This window comes from Narcine bancroftii, chromosome 11 (assembly GCF_036971445.1).
Source record: "Narcine bancroftii isolate sNarBan1 chromosome 11, sNarBan1.hap1, whole genome shotgun sequence".
NCBI lineage: Eukaryota > Metazoa > Chordata > Chondrichthyes > Torpediniformes > Narcinidae > Narcine > Narcine bancroftii.
The window spans coordinates 94,204,412-94,231,577 of NC_091479.1; the positions used below are offsets into that span (position 1 = coordinate 94,204,412).

The 27,166-nt window shown below is 40.7% G+C and overlaps 1 protein-coding gene across 1 annotated transcript in view; it reads right to left on the reverse strand.

Annotated features, from left to right (window-relative positions):
• LOC138746152 (leucine-rich repeat-containing G-protein coupled receptor 5-like) overlaps positions 1-27,166 on the reverse strand; it is a 123,463-nt gene that overhangs the window by 31,128 nt on the left and 65,169 nt on the right. Inside the window, exons 5-6 of the mRNA XM_069904067.1 lie at positions 6,783-6,998; positions 2,397-2,468 (exon numbers count right to left, since the gene is read on the reverse strand). Coding sequence (XP_069760168.1) covers positions 2,397-2,468; positions 6,783-6,998 — 288 coding nt within the window. The remainder of the gene's footprint in view (positions 1-2,396; positions 2,469-6,782; positions 6,999-27,166) is intronic.

A 27,166-nucleotide genomic window follows, 5' to 3' on the forward strand; every position in this document is an offset into this window, starting at 1 on the left:
ATACAAAAGTTCTTATAAAATTTCATGCAGTCAAGCCTTATAAAAGGACCAGATGTGGTTCAGTTTATACTTCTTCTGCCTTTGAGCCAGAGAATGTGGGTTTAAGTGCCATGCCAGAGATTTTGCCATAACATTTTAGGTGTTCACTCCATGAAGAAGTCATCTGTTATAGATGCTGTCAATTGGTATATTAAACTGAGGCTTCATCAGCATCCTGAAGTGAATATAAAAAAAGGACCAACGAACTATGTCAAAAAAGGGAAAATCTTGATATCCCCGTCTAACCTGAACCCAGCAACCTGAAGTTAGACAAGAAAATCTGCAGATACTGGTGTCTAATGCCACCCTTCAAAATACATGAAGATTGTAGGTCAATTGGGCAGCACTGGCTCGTGGGCCGGAATGGTCTGTTCCCGTGCTGCATGTCAAAATTTTTTAAAGATTATCTGGTCATAGTTACCTTGTTGCTTTGCTGCTGTGTTTCCAATAAAAGTGACAACACGTAAAAGGTACTTCATCAATGAAAAGCTAGATACACTGAAAAATCTATAATACATGCCTTCAGAAAAGTAGATTCGTGGTCTGTATTGACTGTCCTGTGAAGCTTTTTGGTCTTTTCCTTCATGAACATTTTGGGCTGCAGCAAGCAGCACTGCTGCCTTCCAGCTCCCGTGACTCATGTTCGATCCTAAGCTGTGTTTCAGCTCTCTGAGTCGAGTTTGCGCATTCTTCCTGTGACTACCCCCTGGGGCTCTGGTTTCTTCCCACTTCCTGCAGATGCCCTGGGTTTGTGCATTGCACCTAGTGCAAGGTAGGTCAGGAATTGATGGGTTACAGGGAAAGAAGTGGGGAATAGGAACTGGCATGCAAGAAGGTACTGAGGGTGAGAGAGGCTCCTGAGAGGTCACAGGCGCTGAAGGCTTTCTGATCATGCCAGGTTTGGATCTGGAGCTTAGGTTTCCAATGGTTCGAACTGAAGCCTTTGCAGCTGTAGAGGCTGTGGGAGAGCTGGAGGCAAATCCAACGGTAACTGAGTGTCTCTGAAGGGACTCTCTTTTGCTTCTCTTTCTCTGACTGTAAGCAATGCTGGGCAATTTCTGCCAATGGCGAATCTTTGCCTGCTTTACGGCAGACTAAATACAATGTAGTGTAATATTACATCTATTTTATTACATGACAATAAAATAATCTTGGATTTTTGGAATTGCCTCTGAGAGCCAGCAATGGCTCAGTGGGCCAAGTGCATTCTATCTATGCCTCAAAGAAAGGGGAAGATTAAAGAAGAGAATTGTGTTTCCATCATCTTTTATTTCCCTGTTAGGAAATTGCAAACTGGTCTTAATGTAGTTCTAAGGAACTGTAGTCATTCATGTAATGTTAATCCATGCACAGTAACACACACCAAGCAGCAATGCGAGAATGATCAGATAAACTGTTATAATAACGTTGACTGAGGGATAAATATTGATCAAGGCACTGGATGTACTTTGCCTGATTTCCTTGTATGTGGTGCCTCCTGACTTTGGGCCTTGATTTACAGTCAGAATCGGAATTTATTGTCATGAACAAGTCACAAAATTTGTTTCTTTGCAGCAGTATTACAGTACAAACATTCATTTAAATAAAAACAGTGCAGTATGCAGTCAAAGTGTCTTTGGTTCATCGATCATTCAGGAATCTGAAGGAAGCAGGGAAGAAGCTGTCCTTGTGCCACTGAATGCTCATTTTTAGACTCCTGTACCTTTTCCCCCATGTTAGCAGAGTGAAGAGGGCATCGCCTGGGTGGTGGGGGTCCTTGAGGATAGAGGCTGCTTTCTTAAGACACCACTACACCGGGCTGGGTTTTGTGGTTAAATCTCTGGCACTTTAGCCCACAAATTTCTTATCCAAAGACAAGTCAGGTACCTATTGAGCAACAGCTGCTTTAAGTTAAGCTTGCGAGATAGTTTCCAAAACAAAGATTGAAATCAACACACAGAAAGTTCCATCATTCCTGCCGCACAAACGCTGCCTAAATAGCTCAAACATCTGAAGCATTTAGTATTGGACCTGGATAACAATAAAGCCATCCTGTAAGTGTTGGCAAATATTTTGATGACTGCTTTGTTGCCAATGTAGGACTAATTAAACCACAAGCAGATTGTTGTGCAAAATTCATGATATTTGCAGTCATTTTAAATTTGTAGGTAGATTTATATATTGCATGGCTCTAGTGAATTTTCCATCATTACCAAAATATGTGCAAACATGCGTCATAGCAAAATCATTACGAAACTATTGGTGGTATTCTCCAGCCATATTAAAAATATTTTGATCTTTGAATCTTTTCTCTCAATTTTGATTTCATACATTAGAAAATACACAAAAAAGGAGAATCAAATCGGAGGTCAACTTACAATGTTTCTAGACTGTGGAGACCATCAAAGCATTTCTTTCCCAGGGAGTGGATTTGATTGTTATGGAGATGCCTGTTTGGTAACATTAACTGCACAGTTAAGAAAATACAATGCACACAGCAGGCTTAAGCCAACTTTTTCCCTGGTTGTATAACAGGAACCTTTGTAGCTCACTCATTCCACACACTCACTTCATGAAGGTCATGAAAAGGCTAAGTATTAAAAAAATAGCTACCACAGCAATCTATGTACATTCAAAACTGGGTTTAATGCCAGTTTATGGTAAAAGTCAAAAAAATGCAGACTGTAATGGCAATCCTTGCATTTAAACAGTGGCTCAGTTGTTATATTTGTTAGGATATCTAATTAGCAGTGACGTTTAAGGGTAGTCTCCAATTTCTTTGGAAAAGTTTTGATGATTCACATCAGAGTTTAAGGGTTTTAAAAAAGCTTCAGTTAAATCAGATGGTGAAAAGGTTTCACACTAAATGAATATCATTTATCTTTTATTTTTTGGCTATTTCTTCACAAGTTCAAATGTACATTCACTGCTTTTAATTCTGAGATCCAACATTTGGAATTGATTTTTATTTTAGACATACAGGATGGTAACACGCCCTTTCGACCCACGAACCCATGCTGGCCAAATGCACCCAGATGGGTCAGTAAGTCTGGGGATGATATGAAAGTTGAAAGAGTTATGGACGGTGCTGAAGGTTTTTGAGGTTACAAAAGGATATGAACAAGGATGCAGAGTTGGGTGAGAAAGTGGCAGATGGAGTTCAATCCAGTTAAGTGTGAGGTGATGCATTTTGGAAGGTCAAACCAGAAGGCTAAGTATAGGGTTAATGGTTGGATACTTAGGAGTGTGGATGAACAGAGGGACCTTGGGATCCAAGTCCATACATCCCTCAAGGTTGCCATGCAGACTGATAGAACAGTTAAGGCGGCCTGTGGGATGTTGGACTTCATTAATAGGGTGATTGAGTTCAGGAGTTGAGAGGCCGTGTGGCAACTGTACAAATCTCTGGTGGGACCACACTTAGAGTATTGCGTTCAATTCTGGCCATCTCATTAGCGGAAGCTATGGAGAGGGTGCAGAGGAGATTTACTAGGATGTTGCCTGGATTGGAAAATGTCTAATGAGGCAAGGTTAGCAGAGGTGAGACTTTTCTCTTTGGACCATAGAAGGATGAGGGAAGACTTAACAGAGGTATGCAAGATTATGAGAGGCATAGATAGGGTGGACGGCTAGTGCCTTTTCCCCAGGGCAGGAAGAGAAAATGCCAGAGGACATGTGCACAAAGTGAAAGGAGGGAAGTTTAGGAGAGCCATCAGGCATAAGTTTCTTTACACAGAGTTTTGCCTGGAATGCCTTGCCGTGGATTGTGATGGAGGCTGCAACATTAGGGGCATTTAAGAAACTCTGCAACAAGCACATGGATGGAAGAAAAACAAATGGTTACAGGGTAAGGAACGGTTTAGCATTTTTTTAAGGAATATATGGGTTGGAACCACATCAAGGGCTGAAGGGCCTGTTCTGTTCTCTAGTGTTCTATGCATGTTCTAATATGCTCACATGGCAGATCGATCAAAAAAAAGCAAGTCAATGGGACCCAAGGAAGAGTTACATTGAATTAAAGATTTGAGATTTACAATTTGAGATTTATGCATGAAATCAAATCAATTCCTGATAAAAATTACTTGGATAGAGGAAATGGTTTACTAGTTGCGCTGCCACGCAGTTTCATGGTTACACAAGAAAATCTGCAGATACTGGGGTCAAATGCAATACACAAACATGCTGGAGAAGCTCAGCAGGTCACGCAGCACCCATACAAAGTAAAGTTGATAGGGAGCCGAGGATGTGATTGCCAGGTAAGTGTGGTAGCAGGGGATAGTTAGAGTTACCATTTACTTCCCGTGGTTGCTCGTTGGCCTGCTGAGTTTCTCCAGCATTTATTGCATGCATTGCAATGAAATGAAGGAACCACATTGCACCACTCAGTTGTCATCGAAAGTGCAGGTCAGAATTCACAGAGACATCCGATCCAAAGCACTTGGGTTCTAAAGGGAGGTATGTTTAGAGTGGGTAAGTTGCTTGACTTTTCAGCCACAAAGATGTAGAGGCTTGAAGGAGTTCTACCATTGAATAGGAAAAATACACGAACATATAATATGTGAATAAAGCATTACCAGCAGATTATAAATACTGCAAAGGTGCAAGAGATTAACTAGTCGTAAACATAGGAATAAGAGTCGGACATGCAGACCCTTTGGACTGTTTTGATAACATCTGATCTCTATTTTTTCCATGTCTGTTGTTTATGTAGTTGTGTTGAATCACTCTTCCAATATAGTTTTGCTTTAGGAAAAATTTATTTCCCTTACAGCTGTTCTTTCCCAGAGACAAAATGACACTGGTGTTCCCAATAAGCTGACCTAATAATCGGCAAGCAAATCCAAAGGATTGAAACCTCCATTCATCTGTCGTCCACACCATTAGCAATGGGGACAAGTTCTGTACAGTAAGTGCACTGCATTCCTTCGGAACAACTGCCATTTGCTCCTTTAATATTGTTCAATCTCACATACAGCTGTAGATCTCAGAATAGATATTCAAACTGAATGTCCCACTAATGATAGAACTGTTGCTGGACTATTAAATGTAAATGAGCAGTCAACATGTTACACTTAAAATGTTGTTATTCAAGTTTACAGTTTGAAGTAAAGTTCTCATACCACATGCGATAAAGGGAAATTAATTGAGAGATATACAGTGGTGATTCGGGTGGCCATTTCCAAAAAAGGACATGGTCACAGTGTGTTTAAAAAAAAATTAATAAAATTTAAACCATATTGCCAAAAACAACATATGCAAACACACACACACACACACACACACACACACACACACACACACACACACACACACACAGAGTAACCTATGACTATGTCTTCCTTTCGGAATGGCCAACTTATTTATTATGTCAGGAGTCCAATTATTCATTTCTGTCCCAACAACTGTTTCACATGATTCTAAGGCATTACAGCATCAATTAATCAATCATTAAACCCTCACTCTCAACAACTCAACAACAATCTTGTTTATAAGGCATCTTTAAAGTATGAAGTTGTCACCTGAATAAAGTATATTAATGCAGGGGGCATAATTAGAATTGGTTTACATCAAAGCTTAATATTACAGGAACACATTAATGCATGTCTTCAGGTGTTCAACAGTAGGAAAGAATGTGTCTTTTAATCATGATCGGAATCAAAAATGTTTTTGATATCTGAGATTTATTTAAAAAGTCATTTAAAATGTCTTTTTTTGGTGGCACAGCTACCGTTGCTGTTAGCACAATGCTATTACAGTGCCAGTGGCGGGGGTTCTGTAAGGAGTTTCTACCATTCTTCCCGTGTCTGCATGGATTTCCTCCGGGTTCTCCAGTTTCCTCCCACCATCCAAAAACATATCAAGGTTGTGGGCCAATTGAGTATAATCGGGCGGCATGGGCTCGTGAACCTGATTCTGTGCTGTATGTCTACATTTTTTTAAAAATTACATTTATAAGGGAATGTGGGGAGAATTTTTTTAAAAGGGTCAGTGTACAATAAGTGCTTGATAGTCAGCACCCACTTGAGCTGAAAGGTTTCTATCTGGGCTGTACTACACTGATTTTTGTGGATGATGCATTCAAAGGTTTTTGTCTTGTAAACGGATGAAAGGTGTCAATTTTATAAAGAAATTACATCCGGCATTCTAAAGCTTGGTCACGACGGTGTAATTTCCTGTTGAGCAAAAGTTCCACTTTTCTATGAGTGAACTCCAACGCAACATTGTCTCTGAAAATGGGAAGGAATTTCTGTTACTTGCACAAATATTTAAAGAGGAACAGCCCATTAGGATGTTTAAATAGTGTTTGAATGGATTGTGCGGAGTGGAAAAAGAATGAGATTGTAGTTAAACAGCGGGGTCCATCTTCATTTCTGGTGGTATATTTGTTCAAGAGCCTCATATTAACATTTTGATGAATACATTAAACCAAGTTCTAAAACGTACAGGGGTTGTGGGTTAATTGGGGTATTTCGGTGGCATGGGCTCAGATAGTCCTGTTTCTGTACTGCATGCCTAAATTAAAAATGAAGAAAAATAAAATTTAATCTTGAACCAAATTAATTTTAAAGGATGAATGAACAAACTGCTTTCAATTGAACTGCTCAGTTTGCCTGCATGCCACATCAAATTATTTCTTTCTTTTTTTCACACCACTTTCTTGGCAGACACTGTTTATTGAGTTTAATCCACACAGAAAATATTGTTTTTTTTAAAACCTTCCCATTGTGCATCTACAAAAGTGGAAATCAAGCACAATTACTTACAGAACTACCAAACTGGAGAGTTTCCTGAATGCATAGTCTGGGATATGAGTAATTCTGTTCAGTGCCAAAGTCATGGCTTGCAGACAAGGTAGATTGCTCAGGGCTTTGACTGGAACATCTGTCAGGGCGTTGTCATCCAGCCAGAGGTGCCTAAGTGAAACCAGCCCGTTGAAACAGTTTGGTGGCACAACGGAGATATGATTGGCATCCAGACGTCTAGGAAATGAAAAGAGTTGATATATATTTTCCAGGTTTATCCACTTTGTGTTCAATAAACTCTGCCATATTTTTCAATGTTGTCACCGCTCTGCCAGATTGAGTTCAACAGAATTATGTTAACCTTTGCTGCTCCTTTCTGAACAGATCTGCGTTGACATTTGTTGACATGGTACAGTTGACAAATAAAATGTGCGTAAACACTGGAAATTTTTGAGAGTGCAATTGTGATTAACTACATTCTACCCTAGAATGACTCACCAGAGTAAATTTTATTGCATTTGCAATATACTGGATTTTATACAGATGCAAACACTATATTCTCTATTTATTTATTGGATACATCAGATTTCATTCAACCATGGAGTATATAAACTAGTAATATATATATAATAGGTTTAAATTGGGAACAACTTCAATAGTATAAATTGAAATAACTAATTACTCTTTAAGAATTAATACATATTTTGCAAAGTGGAAAAGAATGAATGTTAATTGCAAGGGATCATTAAATATTTGATCTATTTTCATGTTAGTTGACTGTTTACAATTAGGTTATTAGCTATGCATGGCTCAGTCCAGTTCATGAAATCTATTACACCTAGTTTGAAGAAAGTATTATTTCCAGAAAACTATTTTGAATGAAGAATGCCTTACCCTTTCTTACTGGAATTCCTCTGCTTTCCCCTAACAAATGAAAATGGGTTCCCATTGTACCTTTTGTTACAATCCTCTAATCTCAGATGAATACAATCCGCCACTTGTGTGCTACTATCAGAATACCTACAAATAACTCCAATTACATTTTAAAAGCTATTTCATATTACTTAATTCTAACCATAGAGATTATACTAATTGTTTTACCTTTCCCATATTCTTTCTGGTGTTATGATCTTATCTTCAATCAATAAAGCCCCTCCTCCTTTTCCAACAATTTCCTAATCTTTTTGAAACATTCTACAACCTGGTATATTTAACCCTTTAATTACAGGTGCCATGAAACAATTTATTAGTGAAAGCCATAACTTCAGAGCCTATGTTTTTCAGTTTATTCCCTGTACTCAGAATGTTTTATATTTCAAGCACCAGCCCTTAAAATGTATTTGGAACCAAAAAAGAGAAAAATCTTTAACATTTAACACTCGGCTGATGAATTCTGTTTAAGGTCAACATACAGTTTATGGCATTAACATCTCAGAGTCGTGCAGCAGGGAGGAAAGCTCTTCAACCCATCGAGTCGGCACTGACCATCAAGCAGAAGTCCGCACCAATACTAATTCCCATCACTTCTCCCCACGTTCCCATTATTTCTGTGGTTTAATTAAGATATTGGATGTTCCAGTGAAATCAAGAACTTGAATACCAGATATAATTGTGTAATAGTTGATACCATTTAAAAGTAAACCCCCTATTTTTGGCCCAAAAATTGGGTATTTTTCCATATATCGTGTGTAAAAGTTGACACCCCCCCATTTTTGGCCTCGACTGCCTGCCCAACTGAGCTCCCAATACCCTGACCACAGACTCTCGCCTAGGCCCGAGCCGCCCGCCCATCAGAGCTCCCTACAGCCCAACCACAGACTCTCACCTCGACCCTGGTCGCCCACCTGCCCATCCGATGACCTGACTGTGAACTCTCACCTAGGCCCCAGCCTCCTGCCCATCTGAGCTCCAGAAAAGCAGACTTCCCACTCGGCCCTGGCCGTCTGCCCATTCACCCTAACTCCCGGCACCTCAAACGATGCAGGTACTTAGGCGGTCAAAAGTAGTATGCGTTTAATAGTTGATCCCCTAAATTTACCCTAAAAATTGGTCCACAAAATTAGATTATTACGCGTATATATGGTAAATAAAGCTGTAGTGATGAAAATACTGCAAGGACTGGCAATCTGAAACAAAAGAATTAAACATTATTTTAAATACTATTACAAGTGATTTGCTGTTGATTCTGGGCTGTTTTTTAAAAAATGGCCAGTTCTCTGAAAAAAAATGTTTATCCGACATAATGCGTTACTCTGCATTAACATTTTCTATCCAAACTATTGTCACCCTAGGCTCTGATAAGCTTTCTCAAACAATATTGCAACAACATAATGTGGAACATCAAAGGTCATTGTGACACATTCTGTACTCTGCATTTTTCCTTCATAACTATAAGTAATAATCAAACTATTGAGATGTCATTTCAGAGGTTTCTTCCCCCTACCCCTCCCCCTCCCAAAGAAAATCTCAGCCATTTGCAAAGAGACCAACTTTGGCCCTGCCAGTTCTGAGTATTGGTGAGTAGTGGTTGCCAGCAGGGAGCAGCACACACAGTGTTATTGGCTCTGTCGGGGTGCTCAAAAGGCCTCAAATAGGATGGGTAAATAATCCACCCTGTTAATAAGCATTGAAAGAACAAAGATGATCAGAACCAAAACGGCAATGTTCATAGTGTTGCAATGTGCTCCGAGGGAGGAGATCAATTAAGTAATAGTTGACGCACAGATTACAGTTATTTTTTTTGGCTCTTTGTAATCAGAATGTTAGACATTTTTTTCAGATTATATTTATCAATTCATTGGAAAGCTTAAACTCTGGCATTGGAGAAATCACAATAAACTTCTGAAATGAAGATTTAGAACTAAATAATTTATTATCTGTAAAATCAGACTCACTGTGGCATTCTTTTATATGCAATTAACACCTAAAAGCCACTTAATCCATTCTAGGTAACTTCATTTTCACCTGATTTGATCTCAATCATCAGTTCACTGATGGAAGCTCCATATTCCATCCATGACCTGCTCTTCAGTACCCTGTTTGGGTTATGCCATGCCCTCATCACAACTGTGGGTCTAACAGGGAAATAAAGAGCTGAAGTGCAGAGGTTGAAAAGGGTGGTCCACCTCTGACGAGAAACTCAACTGGATCTAAATCGGTCAGAAATCAGATATCCTGAGGTGAATGACTCGCCTCCTCATCCTCAATCGTTTTCCACCATCTACAAAAGGCACAAGTGTGATGGAATATTTTCCATTTGCCTGGTCCAGTGAATCCAGAACCTCGTGATAGCACCCAGGACAAAGCAGCTAGGTTGATGAACACCTCATCCACTATCTGAAGCATTCAATCCCTCCCCACCCAGTATACTGAAGCTGTTATCTTCAAAATGGACAAAACGTCTTTATCTAGACTAAATTTAGATATGCAGCACAAAGAAAGGCCCTTCTGACCCATGAGCCCACGACACCCAAGTACTCCAATTAACCTAAAAACCCCATATGTTTCTGGAGAGTGAGAGAAACTGGAGGACCCATGGAAAATCCATGTGGTCACAAGGAGGACTGCACTGGTGCAGGAACTGTGGGGCTGTGAAACTTCTCAGGCAGAACCTCGCAAGAAGGGCCAGGGTGGCAGTTGTGTGGGAACACCACCACCCCCTCAAAGACGCACAACATTCTGCCTTGGAAACAAATTGCTGGTACTTTGTCACTGGTTACACCAGGTATTCTAACCAACAACACAATGGATGACAACACTTCAAGAAGGCAGCTTCTAATCAACAATTTTGTATTGGCAATAAATACTGGATAAATGCCAAAAAAAGGAATAACATTAAAAAAATACTGATGCCAGCATTAATGGATAAAGAATTTTAAGTGCTAAACTTGTGAAGAGAGAAATTTATATGAAAGTATTAAGTATTCATTTGACTCATCACCAGATATAGTGCCTGTGTTCCTTCTGAATAGCAAGACCATTATTGACATATCTTTGTCTCTGTGCTTGCCTGAACTCTTGACCAATTCCATATCCATGTAATATATTCTAGCCCTGATGTTCAGCATTTCTCTGTTGCAGGACTAATAACTTCAGAGGGATGGTATTTACAAATATTTGGAGGTACAGGGATTGCTAGGGAGTAATCAGCATGGTTTTGTCAGGGGTAGATCATGCTTGACAAACCTGATTGAGTTTTTTGAGGGGGTTTCAAAAAAGGTTGATGAAGGGAAAGCTGTGGATGTTGTCTATTTAGACTTTAGTAAAGCTTTTGACAAAGTTCCCCACAGGAGGTTAGGAAAAAAGGTGGAGGCATTAGGTATAAATGAGGAGGTAGTGAAATGGATTCAGCAATGGTTGGATGGGAGGTATCAGAGTAGTGGTAGAAAATTGTTTGTCCAATTGGAGGCCAGTGACTAGTGGAGTTCCTCAGGGATCGGTCCTGGGTCCACTATTGTTTGTTATATATATTAACGATCTGGAAGTAGGGGTGGAGAATTGGATAAGCAAGTTTGCGGATGATACAAAGATTGGTGGTGTTGTGGACAGTGAGGAAGATTACCGTAGATTAAAAGGTGATTTAGGAAGGCTGGAGATGTGGGCTGAGAAATGGCTGATGGAATTTAATACAGATAAATGTGAGGTGTTACATTTTGGAAAGGCAAATCTAAATAGGTCAGATGCATTAAATGGTAGGCTATTGAGATGTGCAGAGCAGCAAAGGGATTTAGGAGTTGTGGTAAATAGTACCCTCAGGGCTGATACTCAGGTAGATGGTGTGGTGAAGAAGACATTTGGAATGTTGGCCTTCCTAAATCGGAGTATTGAATTCAAGAGAAGGGAGGTTATGATGAAATTGTACAAGGCATTGGTGAGGCCAAATTTGGAATACTGAGTACAGTTTTGGTCACCAAATTATAGGAAAGATATAAACAAAATAGAGAGAGTGCAGAGAAGGTTCACGAGAATGTTGACAGGATTTCAAGGTTTGAGTTACAGGGAAAGGTTGTGCAGACTGGGGCTTTTTTCTCTGGAGCGTAGAAGATTGAGAGGGGACTTGATAGAGGTGTTTAAGATTTTAAAAGGGACAGACAGAGTAAACGTGGATAGGCTTTTTCAATTAAGAGTGGGGGAGATTCAAACTAGAGGGCATGGTTTAAGATTGGGGGAAAATTATAAGGGGAACATGAGGGGAAATTTCTTTACGCAAAGGGTGGTGGGAATGTGGAATGAGCTTCTGACAGACGTGGTCGAGGCGGGATCATTGGTTACATTTAAGGAAAGACTAGATAGTTACATGGATAGGAGAGGACTGGAGGGGTATGGACCAGGCGCTGGTCAGTGGGACTAGGAGGGTGGGGATTTGTTACGGTATGAACTAGTAGGGCCGAACTGGCCTGTTCTGTGCTGTGAGTGGTTATATGGTTAACACACTTACCACAAAGACGACTCACCCTATCAACCTGCACAGCAACTTTGAGGGATCTATAGACTTGGAACTCAATATCCCTCTATTTCTCCACACTGCTGAGAATCCTGACATTGACCTTCTACTCTGTCTTCAAGTGTAAACTTCCAAAGTGTAAACTTCACATTTTTCCTGATTGAATTCCATGTGTCACTTCTCTGCCCAACTGTGCACCCTGACTGTATCCCAATGTAACCCATGACAACCTTCTGCACTATCCATCTGCAATGATGCCATCTTCATGCCATCTGCAAACTTACTGACCCACCCCTCCACTTCCTCATCCAACAAAGATCCCTACAGAACATCACTCATCACTGACCTCCAGGTAAAATACACTCTATCTAACACCACCTATGGGCAAGCAGCTGCTTTTAATGGGAGACAAGTGCAACTTGACCCCAGTGCTATAAATCAAATGTTAGGAAGTTTGATGCTCACACAGCCTTTTGAATTATGAATTAAGGGGAACAGGTAGGTTAGTGGGACTGTGTCCATGGCCTGATCCACCTTATTGAATAGTGGACCAGGATCAATGGGCTAATGGCCCACTCCTGCTCCTATTATATTCTTATGAATAAATATTATTCTTCAGTTATTCAACTCAATATTAATTCTGCTAATTTCCCCAGAATATACCATGTTCAGATGGTACATCGGTTTGGCAAGACTTGTTGGTATTTTTTTAATGATTATTTTATTTTGAGAATTTTCAATCAGCATGCAGTCAAAATGAAGAATAATTAAAAAGAAAAACAATATCCATAATGTTAACAAAATAGTACAAATATCGATCCACAAGTTGATATTAAAGAAAGTGAGAAGAAAAGGAGTCAACATGTGATTCAATTATTTATCAAGAAAGAAAAAATACACTAATACTACAAAATGCAAATTCAAAGTCCACGATGAACCAAAGAGAGAAAAAAAGAAAGATAATAGAGAGAAAGAACAACAAAATAAGAGGAACCCTCCCCCCCGACCCCATAAGAAACAGGAAGAAAGTAGAAAAAATAATGAGAAAGAAAAGGATCGGCCTCAACTCGTATAAACCCCACTCCCATCAAGGGAAAAATAACCCGACATCTAGGGTCTTTGGCACTGTGAACACAAGGGGGAAGAGACAGGAGGAAGGAATTGCTAAAGATTTACCCTGATGTACCTTAGGTATGAATTCCATATTCTTGAAAATACATCATACCTGTTTCTGAGGTTATAGGTGATCTTCTCCAGAGGAACGCAATAATGCATTTCTATCTTCCAGCGGGCTAAACCTAGCTGTGATGCATTTCCTAGCCACTGCTAAAGTGAGCTTAACACATTTTAATTGATATTTTAACAGCCTCGTTTTAGCTCTTACGTCTTCTCAATTCCCCAATAAAAAATAATTCAGGTACCTGAGGGTATTGAATTCCAGTTAATTTTTTTTCCCCCAGATTACCCAAATCTACCCAGAAAAGCCTCACTTTAGGGCATGACCAGGTTGAATGCAAGTAAGTATCTATTTCTTGACCACATCGAAAACATTGCTCTGATATTTCCGATTTGAATTTATGTAACTTTTGTGGTGTAAGGTATAGCTGATGCAACAAACTATTGTACCAGCCGGTACCTTACATTAATTATGTCAATCTTGCTATCCCGCCAGCAAAATGGATCAATTTCCATATCCAAATCTGATTCCCATCTTTGTCTTGATTTATCAAGCCCTTGTTTAGAGGTTCCTGTCTGAAGTAAGGAATACATTTTTTTTCTGCTCCCCTGTCAAACCAGAGTCTCTATTTTGCTACACTGTGGTAAGGTTAGTGCTGGACCTAATTTGTCCCTTAAATAAGATCTTAACTGAAGATAGCAGAAAAAATGTGTTTAAAACTTCATATTTATTCCTAATTTGCTCAGATATCATAAATTTTCCCTGCCCATTACAATCCTCAATACACCTGACCCCTCTCTGGGACCAAGTGTCCAGAATATTATTATCAATCGTTAATGGAATTAACATATTTGAGCCAGATGTTCTAGATGAAAGACCCCACCTTGTCCCCAAATTGGCCATTAATTTTATTCCATATTGTAAATAAATGCTTTAATGGGGGGTTTCATTAGGGCCGCATAATAATTTAGAATTCCATTTATATAGAGTATAAGGTTTTCTGCTATCCTCTCACCAACCTTATGCAACTCCAATTTTATCCATGAAGACTTGTCTCCTTCATCAAAGGGGGAGGAGACAAACTTCAATTGGGTTGCCCAAAAGTATTTTTTGAATAAGAGAGTGCTAATCCTCCCAATCCATAATTTCAATTTAATTTATCAGTAGAGACTCTGGAAGACTTACCTTTCCACAGAAACTTCCTGATGCATTTATTAAGGTTTTTAAATAACCTGAGGTATAGGAACAGGTAAACTTTGAAAATAATATTGTACTCTAGGTAGCACATTCATTTTAATACAGTTGACCCTTCCAACCAAAGTTATTTAGGAGGGTCACCCATTTATTAAGATCATTCTCATTTTAATCCCATTGACCAGCCACTTAAATTGAGAATTTCTCATAATTTGTTCACAATTAAGTGGCATAAATTTGCTCTTGTCCCAATTGACTTTATAACCTGATATAATCCCAAAATCTTCCATTTAGACTGCAATTTTTGTAAGAATTAATCGGTTTAGAACATCAGCAGCCACCATCTTTTAATAATCCCTTCTGCCAGCACTTGGCACATAGCCTTCCATTATCTAAATGATTTGCAAGCATTATTTGTTGTGGGTAAAAAAGGTTCCGCTGATCTACTCCTCTCACACCTCCACCCTAATCTTTTATTTGGCTGCCTGCCGACATTTTTCCATTCCTTGATGAAGGGGGCTCAAGTCCAAAACATTGGTTATGTATTTTTACCTTTGCTTGACCTGTTGAGTTTTTCCAGCATTGTGTTTTCACTCCAGCTATCTACTCTCTTCAGTTGGTATGGAACTTGATTGTACAGACCATTTGAGTACACAAAAGTGCTCGAGAAACTCAGCAGTTCGGCTCAACTAGAATTTAGAAAGGTTACGTAATTAATCTGAGAATACTTCTGCTGGTGGGAACCTATGAAAATCAGCTCGGGATACTCAATTTCCTCACTAGATGGTGCATCTGAATAACCATGGGTAAAGGAAGTCTGAACTTGTCCTCGCTTTACAGTGGAATCGAACAAATGGTCTCATGGACGTGGTACCAGACCCGGACATGAAGGAATGTTTTTGGGAGAACAAAACTGAAGACAAGGGGGAAAAAAAAGTTAGACTTTCAGGTCAAACAAAATAATTTTATCCAGTCTCCTGCAAATCAAAAGGATGGCTGTGAATATAGCCCGCAAATATTAGAAGTAAAATTATTTTCTACAAAACTTTAGGAGTAGAACTGACCCATTAACTAGAAACTGTGGCAGCACACATCCTCATGGCGAACCGGCCCCGCTTGTATCGCCACGTGGCGGGGCAGCCATGGCGAAATGGCGTCGTCAGAGGTTTCTCTCTGACTCCAGCATCCCTTCCAGCGCCCACCCTGGGCGGCGATTATGATGTCACAGTGCACCAGGTGACTGAGCTCACGCTGTTAAACTGTTGTTAACGACTTTCTTCCACTGCTCACACTGCCACAAAACCTTCTTTAGTTCATTGGATGACATTATTGCAATGTATTGCTCAATACACTCTGTAATTACTCCATTGTAAACCGTTGTATTACACTTGGACATACAATCAGACTTCATTTAATTAAAATAAAAGCTCCGTTCCAAGAAAACAGGGAACTTTACTCCTTATTCTTCTGCTCATGTTATTCTTGAAACCAATTCTGTTGATGAAATAAAACTGAGTGTGTGTTACTCAGCAACTGTTTGCTAACCAGGTGAGATTTGACTCCACTCCCACTGAGATTGGATTGGACATGGTAGATGATGATAGGCAGTACAGAACACCCCACTGTAGTTAAAACAGTGGAGTAGTTTGAGCAGGAAATTAGATTGCATGGCCCCAGTAATTTACCTTGTCCTCCCACTGCACAATTGAAGTGTTTTATAAAGACATTCAAAACAGGATTGAAAGGCTACACTTTCATCTTGCACATTCCATTATGTTAAGATATATTACAATGAGAGCCTGTTTTATTGGCTTGCTTGGTTAGGTTAGATAAAAGTACATAAATTATGTTGTGGATTTATAGAAATGGCTTCTCTTTGTTTTCTCTGGCATACTTATTAGAACAATAACTCTTCTATGTATCCAGTAGGGGATTTTGTTTCTATAATTAATTTGTGCTCAGCTTGTGCACAATATTGTTCTATTGGAATCACAAGTTTTTGAAGCCCCCCCCCCTCCCCCCCGTCGACCTTGGAGGACAAATAACAATCTCATGTTAATGAGCGCTAAATATTCTTCTTGTATCCAAGCTTTTGTCAAGTGACATAAAGCCACCTTCACGTAATCGTGAAAGACCCCCCCAGGACCAATCACAAGTGTTTCAGTCTGATAAACTACATCCCAGAATTGGCCTGGAAAATGGAAATAGTGGATATATTGGTGATCGTCTGGAGGAGTTCTCAATGAATAGAGGGAGGCAAATGTCACTCTCCTACAAAAAAAAATGAGGAGGGAATGAGAGGACAGCAAGTCTAAGTGCAGTGGTGAAAATTCAATAACAGAACACGGCACATGTTAATGGTACTGGGCAAAATTAGCATGGGTTTATGAATGGGAAGTCATGCTTATGAAAGTTACAAGAGATTTTTGAGAATGAAACTGTGAAAACAGTGCATTTGGACTTTTGACAAGGACTGACATAAGGAATTAGCAAAATCAAAGCAGACGAGATCAGGTTGGGTAGTACACTCACATAAATTAATACTTAAATTTATACACAGAGTCCTTCTGATCCATGAGCCGGTGCCCCACAAACACATCAATCAATCTACAATCCCTGTATATTTTTGAAGGGTGGGAGGAAACCCAGAACAAACCCATGCAGGATGGGGAGTACGTACAAACTCCTCACTGACAGGACCGGTTTCAATCCCGGTTACAGCGACTGAAAATTGTTAACAGACAGAAAACAGTAGAATCTATATCTTAATGGCAGGCAGCCTCTAGTGGGGTGTTGTAAGGATCAGTGTCCTGACAAGGTATTCATTATTAATATCAGTGAGATGGATGAGGGAACTTTTGGTAACATCTCTATGTTTGAAGACAAAGCAGCTTGAGAGGGAGAAGGTTTCATGGGGTGAATTGATGTGTTTGAGCTATAAGGAGGATGAAAAGGATCTGCAGTGTGATCTAGACAAGTGGTTTTCAACCTTTTTCTTTCCACTCACATACCACCTTAAGTATTCCCTATGCCATAGGTGCTCTGTGATTAGTAAGGGATTACTTAGGATGGTATGTTTTAATCGCATCTAATTGACTCGTTATGTGCACAGTTTCATAATGCCAAAGGAAATGGGCCAATAAATTTTTCTCAGGCAAAATATTTCAGCAACAATTGCCGTAGGTCTAGAGAAGTGGTTCTCAACCATTTTTCCCCACTCATTTACCACCTTAAGTAATCCCTTACTAATCACAGAGCAACTATGACATAGGGATTACTTAAGATGGTGTGTGAGTGGAAAGAAAAAGTTTGTAAACCACTGATCTAGGCAAATTGGGTGAGTGGACAAATAATATAGTGGAGGAGTTTAACGTAGAATAATGTGAGGTTATCCACTTTAATTCTTTTTTTTTGCACCACCCCCTCCCGCCCCCCCGCCCCCACGCTCATCCACTTTAATTCTGAAAGCAGAAAGACGGATAGATATCTGAAAGGTGATGCAGTGTTGTATATCGGTTTCTGCAAGCAAGTGTGATGCTTGGTCGTTTCAGACCAATGAGGTTGAATGCCTCACTTTGAATGATTTCTCTGCATTATCCAACCGATCACATCGTTCCAGGTTGTTTTGCTCTGTAGTTGTGAACATGAAGATCCCACCAAAACCAAGCATAGTCAGACAGCACCGAGAGCACTCACTCACACTGATCCGACAACTTTATTCTTCCCACACACACGTGGACTCTCCCCAGATTGTTCCACTCACCCACACATTCAGCAATTTTAGTGGCCAATAAACCTACCAACCGCATGTCTTTGGAATGTGTAAGGAGCACCTAGAGCTCACCCACATGGTCAGGGAGAACGTGCAAACTTCACAAAGGCAGCACCCAGGGGCATTTGTGAACCCAGGAAAATGAGGTGATGTATCTCCATTCTGTGCAAGATTGGTCTATCCTGGACTAAGATGATTTTAACAGTCCATGTTATTTCTTCGAGGATATATCGATACAGCACATTGGTTAGCACAATGGTATTACAGTGCCTGCGGCCAAGGTTCGAATCTGCCATTGTTGTTAAGGAGTTTGTATCTTCTCCCTGTCCCTGCGAGGGTTCCCTTGGATGCTTTGGTTTCCTCTCACCTTCCAAAAACATATATGGTTTGTAGGATAATTTGGGTGGCATGGGCTTGTGGGCCTGTTACTGTGCTGTATCTCTAAATTAAATTGCATTTTCAGCGTAAGTTGATAATTATCAAGTTGCTGTTTTCAGCAGATTGTTCAGTGAGAATTGGCTGACTCTTTCCTACAATTTAATGATGACAGATATTCTTCATTGTCTACAAATCATTTTGTAACAATTTGATTTGCTGTATAAAAGCTTTCCACTTTACACAGAGTCAGAAAAAGTGTAATCGGGGGGGAGGGGGATTAGGGTAACTGTGGGAGTGGGGTGGCACAAACTGATGCTTGAAATCTCACTCAGCGGGATGTGGGGGGGGTTTAAGCATGCTCCATACCGGCCAAGTAACCTCTTCTGTGTGCCGCCATCACACTTTACTCTCCCTCCGATGTAACCAACGCATGTGCTTATATCATGTAGGGACAAAATCATGTGACACTAGTGATGTTAATGCTGCAGGTAGGGAGGCACGATAACTCATGACACTAGTGGTGCCCCCTTGGCGCCGGCCGTGACTTTACAGTTCATTTCTGAGCTGAAGTGGAACTCCTTGATCCAAACCTAATCCAACAACCCAGCCAGTGCATCTCCATATGTGAATGTTGGGCGGGAAGTGGATCAGATCCTGTTGCCACCACTTCACTCGGGCGAGGTAACCAGCGCTCTTGATTAATACACTCAAGAACAGTGCCTTCACCAGCAAGAGGGGTTTTTATTTAGAAAGCTAATTGGCAGCCTCAGCTGAAATAACTCTTTAGAAAACTATCATAAGGACTTTGGAACCTGACAATGTTAAATATTGTAATTATGATTTAATCTGCTGGTTTTGCATGCAAGTATGTATATTTACATGTCAAGCCTTATTACGCGGCTTGGGATTGGATCACCCAGTGCATATCATTCATGTGTAAATTGTTCTGGGTGAAATCACGTTCATTAGGAAACTGAACATACCATTTCATGTGTGATTCCTGTTAATGCATCCAATATTTTTCTGCTGTCAGAAAATGGATCAATATTTGTGTGTCTCCCATTCATATCCTTAATAACATAAAATGAAGCTTTTCGATGTAATCCTACAGTCTTCATTTTCATTGCTTTCCTGCCAGTTCTTGGCTAGGAGCTTCCAGCCATCACATTACCTGCTCCCGTCCCCCTCCCCTGATCACCGAAAGACTTGAGGAAGATTGGCCCACAGAGCGAAGATGCCTGTGCTTGCATTTGTTTAATATGTCCTTGATGTTGCACTCCAAAAAGCATACGATACTTCACAAATCAATCAACTAATTCCAATGACTGGAGCTAGTCTGCAGGTCAAATGGGAAGTGTGCAACTTGTGTCCACTTCTGAACCTGATGATGAGCTACGCGGAGATGTGGAAGCTGAGCTTCAAGTCATTGTTGGCCCATGGATGAAAGAGCATGTCGTTCATTTAAGGTCTGCAAAACACAAGTGTCGTCCATTGTGCAAAACTACTGCCTCATCCAACTACCCAAAGTTCCACAATGAACCTCTGGAAAACGTGAGCTGCTTCCCATTTCTTGGACAATAGACAATAGACAATAGGAGCTGGAGTAGGCCCTTCGGCCTGTCGAGCCAGCACCGCCATTTTACAGATCATGGCTGATCACTACCATCAGTACCCCTTTCCAGCCTTATCCCCATAACCTTGAACTCCTTTGCCCACTAGAGTCTTATCTAACTCTCTTGCACCAAGCTAACTCTTAATGAAGACAGACATTGATGATGAGATTCACCACTGGCCTTTTTTGCCCCAGCCTTTGGCTATCTGAGGAAAAGAGCATTTAAAGATCAGAATCTCAAACAGAGCATGTAACAAAATCTCAGCACATCTTAACCTGATCAGCTCAACCCAATTCCAGATGAACAAAAGATGGCTGCTCTTTATTTTCTCTCTCTCTCTGTTATAATTACTCTTGCCAAGAGCACATATGCTGTTCAGCGCTTTATCACTCTATCTCTGAGTCTGCTGTCCAGCTGCCGTAATGCTTCCATTGACCAACACATTTTAATCTCTGGTCACTGGATACCAATCTCCAGGCCTGACAGATTTATTTACTTTACTTCGACAGGGAGAGACTTCAGGTTACAGAAGAGTTAGAAGTGATGCTGTCTTCTTATTTAGATCCTGCATCAGGTTTCAAACATTCAACAATCAGCCCTTTGTTTCACTGGAGTTATCTTTGATATCCTGAATAGTTTGACCATGAGCTGCCTCGGAGAAGGGATTACTGCTTTCCTTTGTACAATAAACTTTAACAAGGGGCACCCAATGGAAAATGTTGCTTTAAAAGTTCAACATAATTTATCTGAAATCAAAGCTTGGCAAGAGCTAGAGCAATTGTTCGAATCTACCAGAAAATAAAATGATTTGGAATTTTTTTTAAAGTGCTTTTTATTTTCCTTTGTTTCCATTTCTCTTCCGAAAGGTCTGTCTTCTCTCCGTTGGGGAGAAACACTCATCTTCACCTTTCATGTACGAGTGCCAGGGGGCGAACGTGGCCATCCCCCCATCTAGCATTTCCACTCAGTTTACTGGCGTGCTCATTCACAGGACTTGGACACGGTTGGCAGGGCTGGCACTTGGCCCATTCTCAATTGCCCTCTAGGCCTCTCAGAGGCTCTTTAAGAATCAACCACACTGATTATACAGTTCGAGCCAGTAGATCTCTTCCCTTGAAGGACAGTAGAAAACCAGAGGGCTATTATTTGTGATAATATAATAATTTCCTGAGTTTTTATTTCGGGTTTATTTAATATATATGAAGTCAGTTGTGAAGTTATCAACACTTCAGACACCTGAGAACATAATTTTAATCGTGATTATTTGACAATAATAGTAATTTGCTTTAATAAATGATGTAATTTTAGTTTTCCTTCCCAGTCAAGCTTTATCGAGTCTCTGAGCAGGAAAACCAGAATTCCCAATCCAAAATGTGGACTAATCATTTTTACCCACAAGTAAAACATGAAAGTCTGCCGAGACCGTGGCTGCAGTTAAAACACAAGGCTGGAGACGCATGTCAAACAGTGCAGTTTATATAGCAAAGATAAAGATGAAGGGCTCACACCTGAAACGATGGTGATGTATCTTTATCTTTGCTATATAAAGTGCACTGTTTGACCTGCTGAGTTTCTCCAGCATTGAGCTTTTTCCTTCATTTCTACCCACAGGTGTGACCTGGGCTGTTGAGCTCCAGAACCTCATTGCTTGCTCCGTGTAAATATCCTGCAGTTCATCTCTGAAGCTCAACTTATCCACAAGTAACTACACGCAACTGTCCCACCCAAAACGTTGGTGATGTATCTTTGCTATATAAAGTGCACTGTTTGACCTGCTGAGTTTCTCCAGCATTGAGCTTTTTCCTTCATTTCTACCCACAGGTGTGACCTGGCCCATTGAGCTCCAGAACCTCATTGGTTGCTCCATGTAAATAGTCCTGCAGTTCATCTCTGAAGCTCAACTTATCCATGAGTAACTACACGCAACTGTCCCTTTCATTTGGTTACCCTTTCAGGATTATTTTGTTTTATGAACTGCTGGTTAACTATTCTAGGATGAGGCAGTTCAATAAAATGACTGCCGTGATGCTGGCTAGCTCTGTGAAATGTTTAATCGAAACAGTAACTTCAGCAATAACCATCTATTCCTAGTGGAGGGTGAGCAAAGGATGCACTGAGATATGGAGTAAACCAAGAAAGTCTGCAGTCACCATGGTTGAAGTAAAAACACTACGCTGGAGAAACTCAGCAGGTCAAACAGTGCCCTTTATATAGCAAAGATAAAGATACAGAACCAACGTTTCAGGCTTGAACACTTCATCAAGGAATGGAAAAATGTAGGCAGGCACCTGAGCAAAATGGTAGTGGGGAGGGCAGGGGGAGGAGCACAGTCCTACAGGCAGGAGGTAATAATTGGATAAGGGAGGGAGGGCACACCAGCAAACAGGGGAAGAGGGATGGCTTTGTGAATGGAGAGGAAAGCCAGTAGAGAGCAGGAGGAAAGAAAAAAAGAGAAAGGGAAGGGAGGGAGAATGGAGAATAGGCTAGCAGAAACCGGAGAAGGCGATGTTTATTCCATCTAGCTGGAGAGTGCCCAGACAGAAAATTAAGTGTTGCTACTCCAATTTGTGGGTGGTGTTGGTGGGACAGTACATGAGGCTATGGACACACACGTCAGCATGGGAGTGGCATGCGGAATTGAATTGGTTGGCCTCTGGAAGATCCCTGCTTCTGATGCGGGCAGAGAGAAGGTGCTCAGTGAACCAATCTTACAGTCTGTGTCCGGTCTCTCCGATGTAATACACTGACATATGATATTGGAAGAATTATGAAATTTGGATGCCGTGCCTTTAACTGGAATAACAAATGCCAAATGTAGCCCCTTTCAATTGGTTAAAGAGAATAATCATAGAAAAATGATTAAAGAGTAAAGGCCCTTCAGCCTAAAATGTTATGCTGACCCATGCAAACCTACTCCACAATAATCTAATCTTTCCCTACCTCAAACCCATTACCCTCTATTTTCTTACATTCATGTGTCTAAAGTCTTTAGCATGCCCCTATTGTACCAGGTTCCACCAGCACCCCGAGTGATGCATTCCGGGCACCCACCGCTTTCTGTATATATAAAAAAAACTTATCTCTGATATCTACTCTAAAGTATCACCCGCTCACCTCCAAGGAGCTCGGACCCAGCAAGAAAAGGGTGGCTAAAATGAGAAGCGCTCCAAACACCGGGGAGATAATTGGAGACAGGCACAAAGGAACGTCTATGCTAGAGGAGCTAAAGACCAGTGTGTGCTGAAAGTTAGAGACACTGTGAAGATAAAGACTGACACCAGATGCACCTTTGCTGATCATTTGAATTACTATTTCCACGAACAGGAAGTAAAGGAGGGAGAAATAGACACTGCATGAGCAAGAACCCATTTGCTCAGATCCCTTCCTCAACATGCATACATCTCTCCTTACGACCACTAACAGTCTTCTTTGTTTATCAGTTGTTTTGCAAAATCAATGTCAGACAAGAACTTGGATTCATTTACACCCATTATTTATGGTTAAGCTGTGTATAGAAATGATTTGGCACAGTTACATAGCAGATAGCACAATGCTGTTACAGCGCCAGTGACTGGGGTTCGCATCCCACGTTGTCTGGAAGGAGTTTGTGCGTTTTCCCTGTGTCTGCATGGGTTTCATCTGGGTGTTCCAGTTTCCTTCCACTGTTTAAAAACATACTGGGGGCTATCGGCCAATTGGGCGGCACAGATTCATGAGCTAAAAACATGCTGTAGGTCTAAAATTTAAGCTGTTTTAATGTATTTGCACTATTTCCCCAGGAAGCCTTGCCCCTTGGATTGGGTACACTTGGACACAATTCTGCCTACCTAACCCTAACCTCTGAGATTTTCTGATACACCTGGACCTCTGAGTGATAGGACACCTCTGTCTAAATGGGGCCAGGGAAGGAATAAGATCCCTGCCTCCCTCTGGGATTGGAAGAGGTGGTGGGGGCTCCTCTTAGTTTTAATATTTCTCATAATGATTCCTGTGATAGCAATCTGTAGAAACCCAATTCCACAGGGGAGGGACTATGTACAGCAGCAGTGGACGAGATGGCAAGAGTTCAATGTATTTATTTTATGTCAAGTAGAAAATAAGCATTACCTTCTGGTCCTCTCCTCTTCCACAAATCTCCTGTCTGCTTAATATGGAATAGAGATTTTTCAAACCATGAGCAATATTCAGGAAAGAAGGAAATTACATGTTAATAAAGATCAGGTGTCCTTTAACCATCTGGGTCCTGCCACCTCTGCAGAGATTACTCTACTAAAGCTTTGCACCTCATACATATTATTTCTGAGAGTAAGCCCCGCCATTTTGCATTGAAACTTTGTACTCTTCTATTTATTGCCATCTGATTGTACAAGTACAACTCGATGAAACAGCATTCTCCGGTCCTCAGTGCAAAACATGAAGAGACACAACTAAATCCTGTTTCCACACTGTAAACTGTTATATGATTATATGTTGGAGGGTTATGGGCGGAGAGTGGGAGGGGGAGCTAGTGAAGTTGTTCAAATGAACCAGCATGGACTCGTAGGGCCTATATGGCCTGTTTCCACGCTGTAAACTGTTATATGGTTATATGTTGGAGGTTATGGGCGGAGAGTGGGAGGGGGAGCTAGTGGAGTTGTTCAAATGAACCAGCATGGACTCGTAGGGCCTATATGGCCTGTTTCTGCGCTGTAAACTGTTATACGGTTATATGTTGGAGGGTTATGGATGGAGAGTGGGAGGGGGAGCTAGTGGAGTTGTTCAAATGAACCAGCATGGACTCGTAGGGCCTATATGGCCTGTTTCTGCGCTGTAAACTGTTATACGGTTATATGTTGGAGGGTTATGGGTGGAGAATGGGAGGGGGAGCTAGTGGAGTTGTTCAAATGAACCACCATGGACTCGTAGGGCCTATATGGCCTGTTTCTGCGCTGTAAACTGTTATATGGTTATATGTTGGAGGGTTATGGGTGGAGAATGGGAGGGGGAGCTAGTGGAGTTGTTCAAATGAACCAGCATGGACTCGTAGGGCCTATATGGCCTGTTTCTGCGCTGTAAACTGTTATACGGTTATATGGTTATTCCCATTCGAGTCTACTGTCAATGACTGACATTAATGTTGGAACGAGTAATGCCATATGTCAGGATGGCACTGGGATAACCCCAGTGTTTGACTTGTCAGGATCACTGAAGCCATTTGGTTAGTTCAGAGCTATTAATCATCATGGAACCAGACACCACTCTGCTCAAGAAATGGATTGCATCAATAAAATTAAATGGGAAGATTATATCTTGGTTTGTAGCACTGAACAAAAGAGTACAAAATGCTTGACTAGATACTGAACAGGGCATTTGCAGTGCTTTTGTAATGAACAACAGATGTCCTATATTCCAGTCCCATTATATCCTGTTGTAAATTTACAGATGACATTTTATGATTGACCATATTATACATGGGCCCAGGTGTGCCCGCACACACATACACTCAAATTTTAAATTTAAATTTAGACATGGAGCACAGTAACAGGCACTTCCGGCCCATGAGCCCATGCCACCCAATTACATGCAATTGACCTACAACCCCCACACGTTTTGAAGGGTAGGAGTAAACCTGAGCACCTGGAGGAAACCCACGTGGACACAGAGAACGTACAAACCCCTTATAGAAAACATTGGATTCGAACCACGATTGTTGACAGCATTGCCCTAACTGCTACACTAACCATGCTACCCTGAGGATACAAGAATTTGAAAACACAAACTGTTGGATTCTTGAACAGAACTCTCATTGGTAAAAGATGATCTGATCTTGCAAACCTACCTCATAATAGATCTTGCATTACCTAATACCACTTCAGTTTAATCTTGCACTACCTGTTGTATGTTGGTTGACTTGCCTGGATACCAAATACAACAATGATTTTTCACTGCACTTCAGGACATGCGACAATAACAAACAATCTTTGTCGAGAGAATGAAGCTGCCGTTATTGCTTCCTGATGGAACCCTGGGTCCATTTTCTTCCTCCAAAATAATCTTGATGTATACTATAGTGGATTCAATTCGATTGTTCTACCACCACAGTAACTATGGATTTAAGGTAAACTTCCAATACTGCATTAATGAATAAGGTCACCCTTTTAACCTTTTAGACTCCAGCCATTTTTAATCTTATGGTCCAGACTAGGTCCATGGTAAACTACAGTATGAACACCAGTACAAACCCACTGGTGGTTGGGTATAAAACCAGACCTGGAAAACAGGAACCTGGAGTATATGCGCTTGTTGGTAATCCCTGACACAGATTCCAAAGGCCTTAAAATTGTATTGATATGAAGCAATAATATTTCTGTTTCTGATGCATTTCTGTATTATTGAATTTTACAATGGAACCCTATCTCCACTCATAGGATTTTTTCTGATATATATTTTGCTGCACGTGATCTCAATAAAATGGGACATCAAGTGGGGGGGGGGGGGGTGGAATTGTAAAATGTGGCCCAAAAGTATTTTGCAACATTAGAGTATCTCAGAGTGTGAGATCCAAGAGCTGGTCTGCTTTCCAACTTGTTCTGAGTTACTCATCACTACGGACTAGAAGGGCCTAATGGCCTGTTTCCGTGCTGTAATTGTTATGTTATGTTATATATATTAAATCTCATTTGGAGGCCTAATGTTCCCCACAGAGAAGAGAAAACGTGGCGACAGGAGGCTTTAAAGTGATGTGGTGAAAGCTGAGAAATCAGTCTTGAATTTCTCTGCTTGGACCAGTATCTGGGAGGAAGGAAACATTAAAGATTGGTGATCTGCCCCAACTGTGAAAAAGGAAAG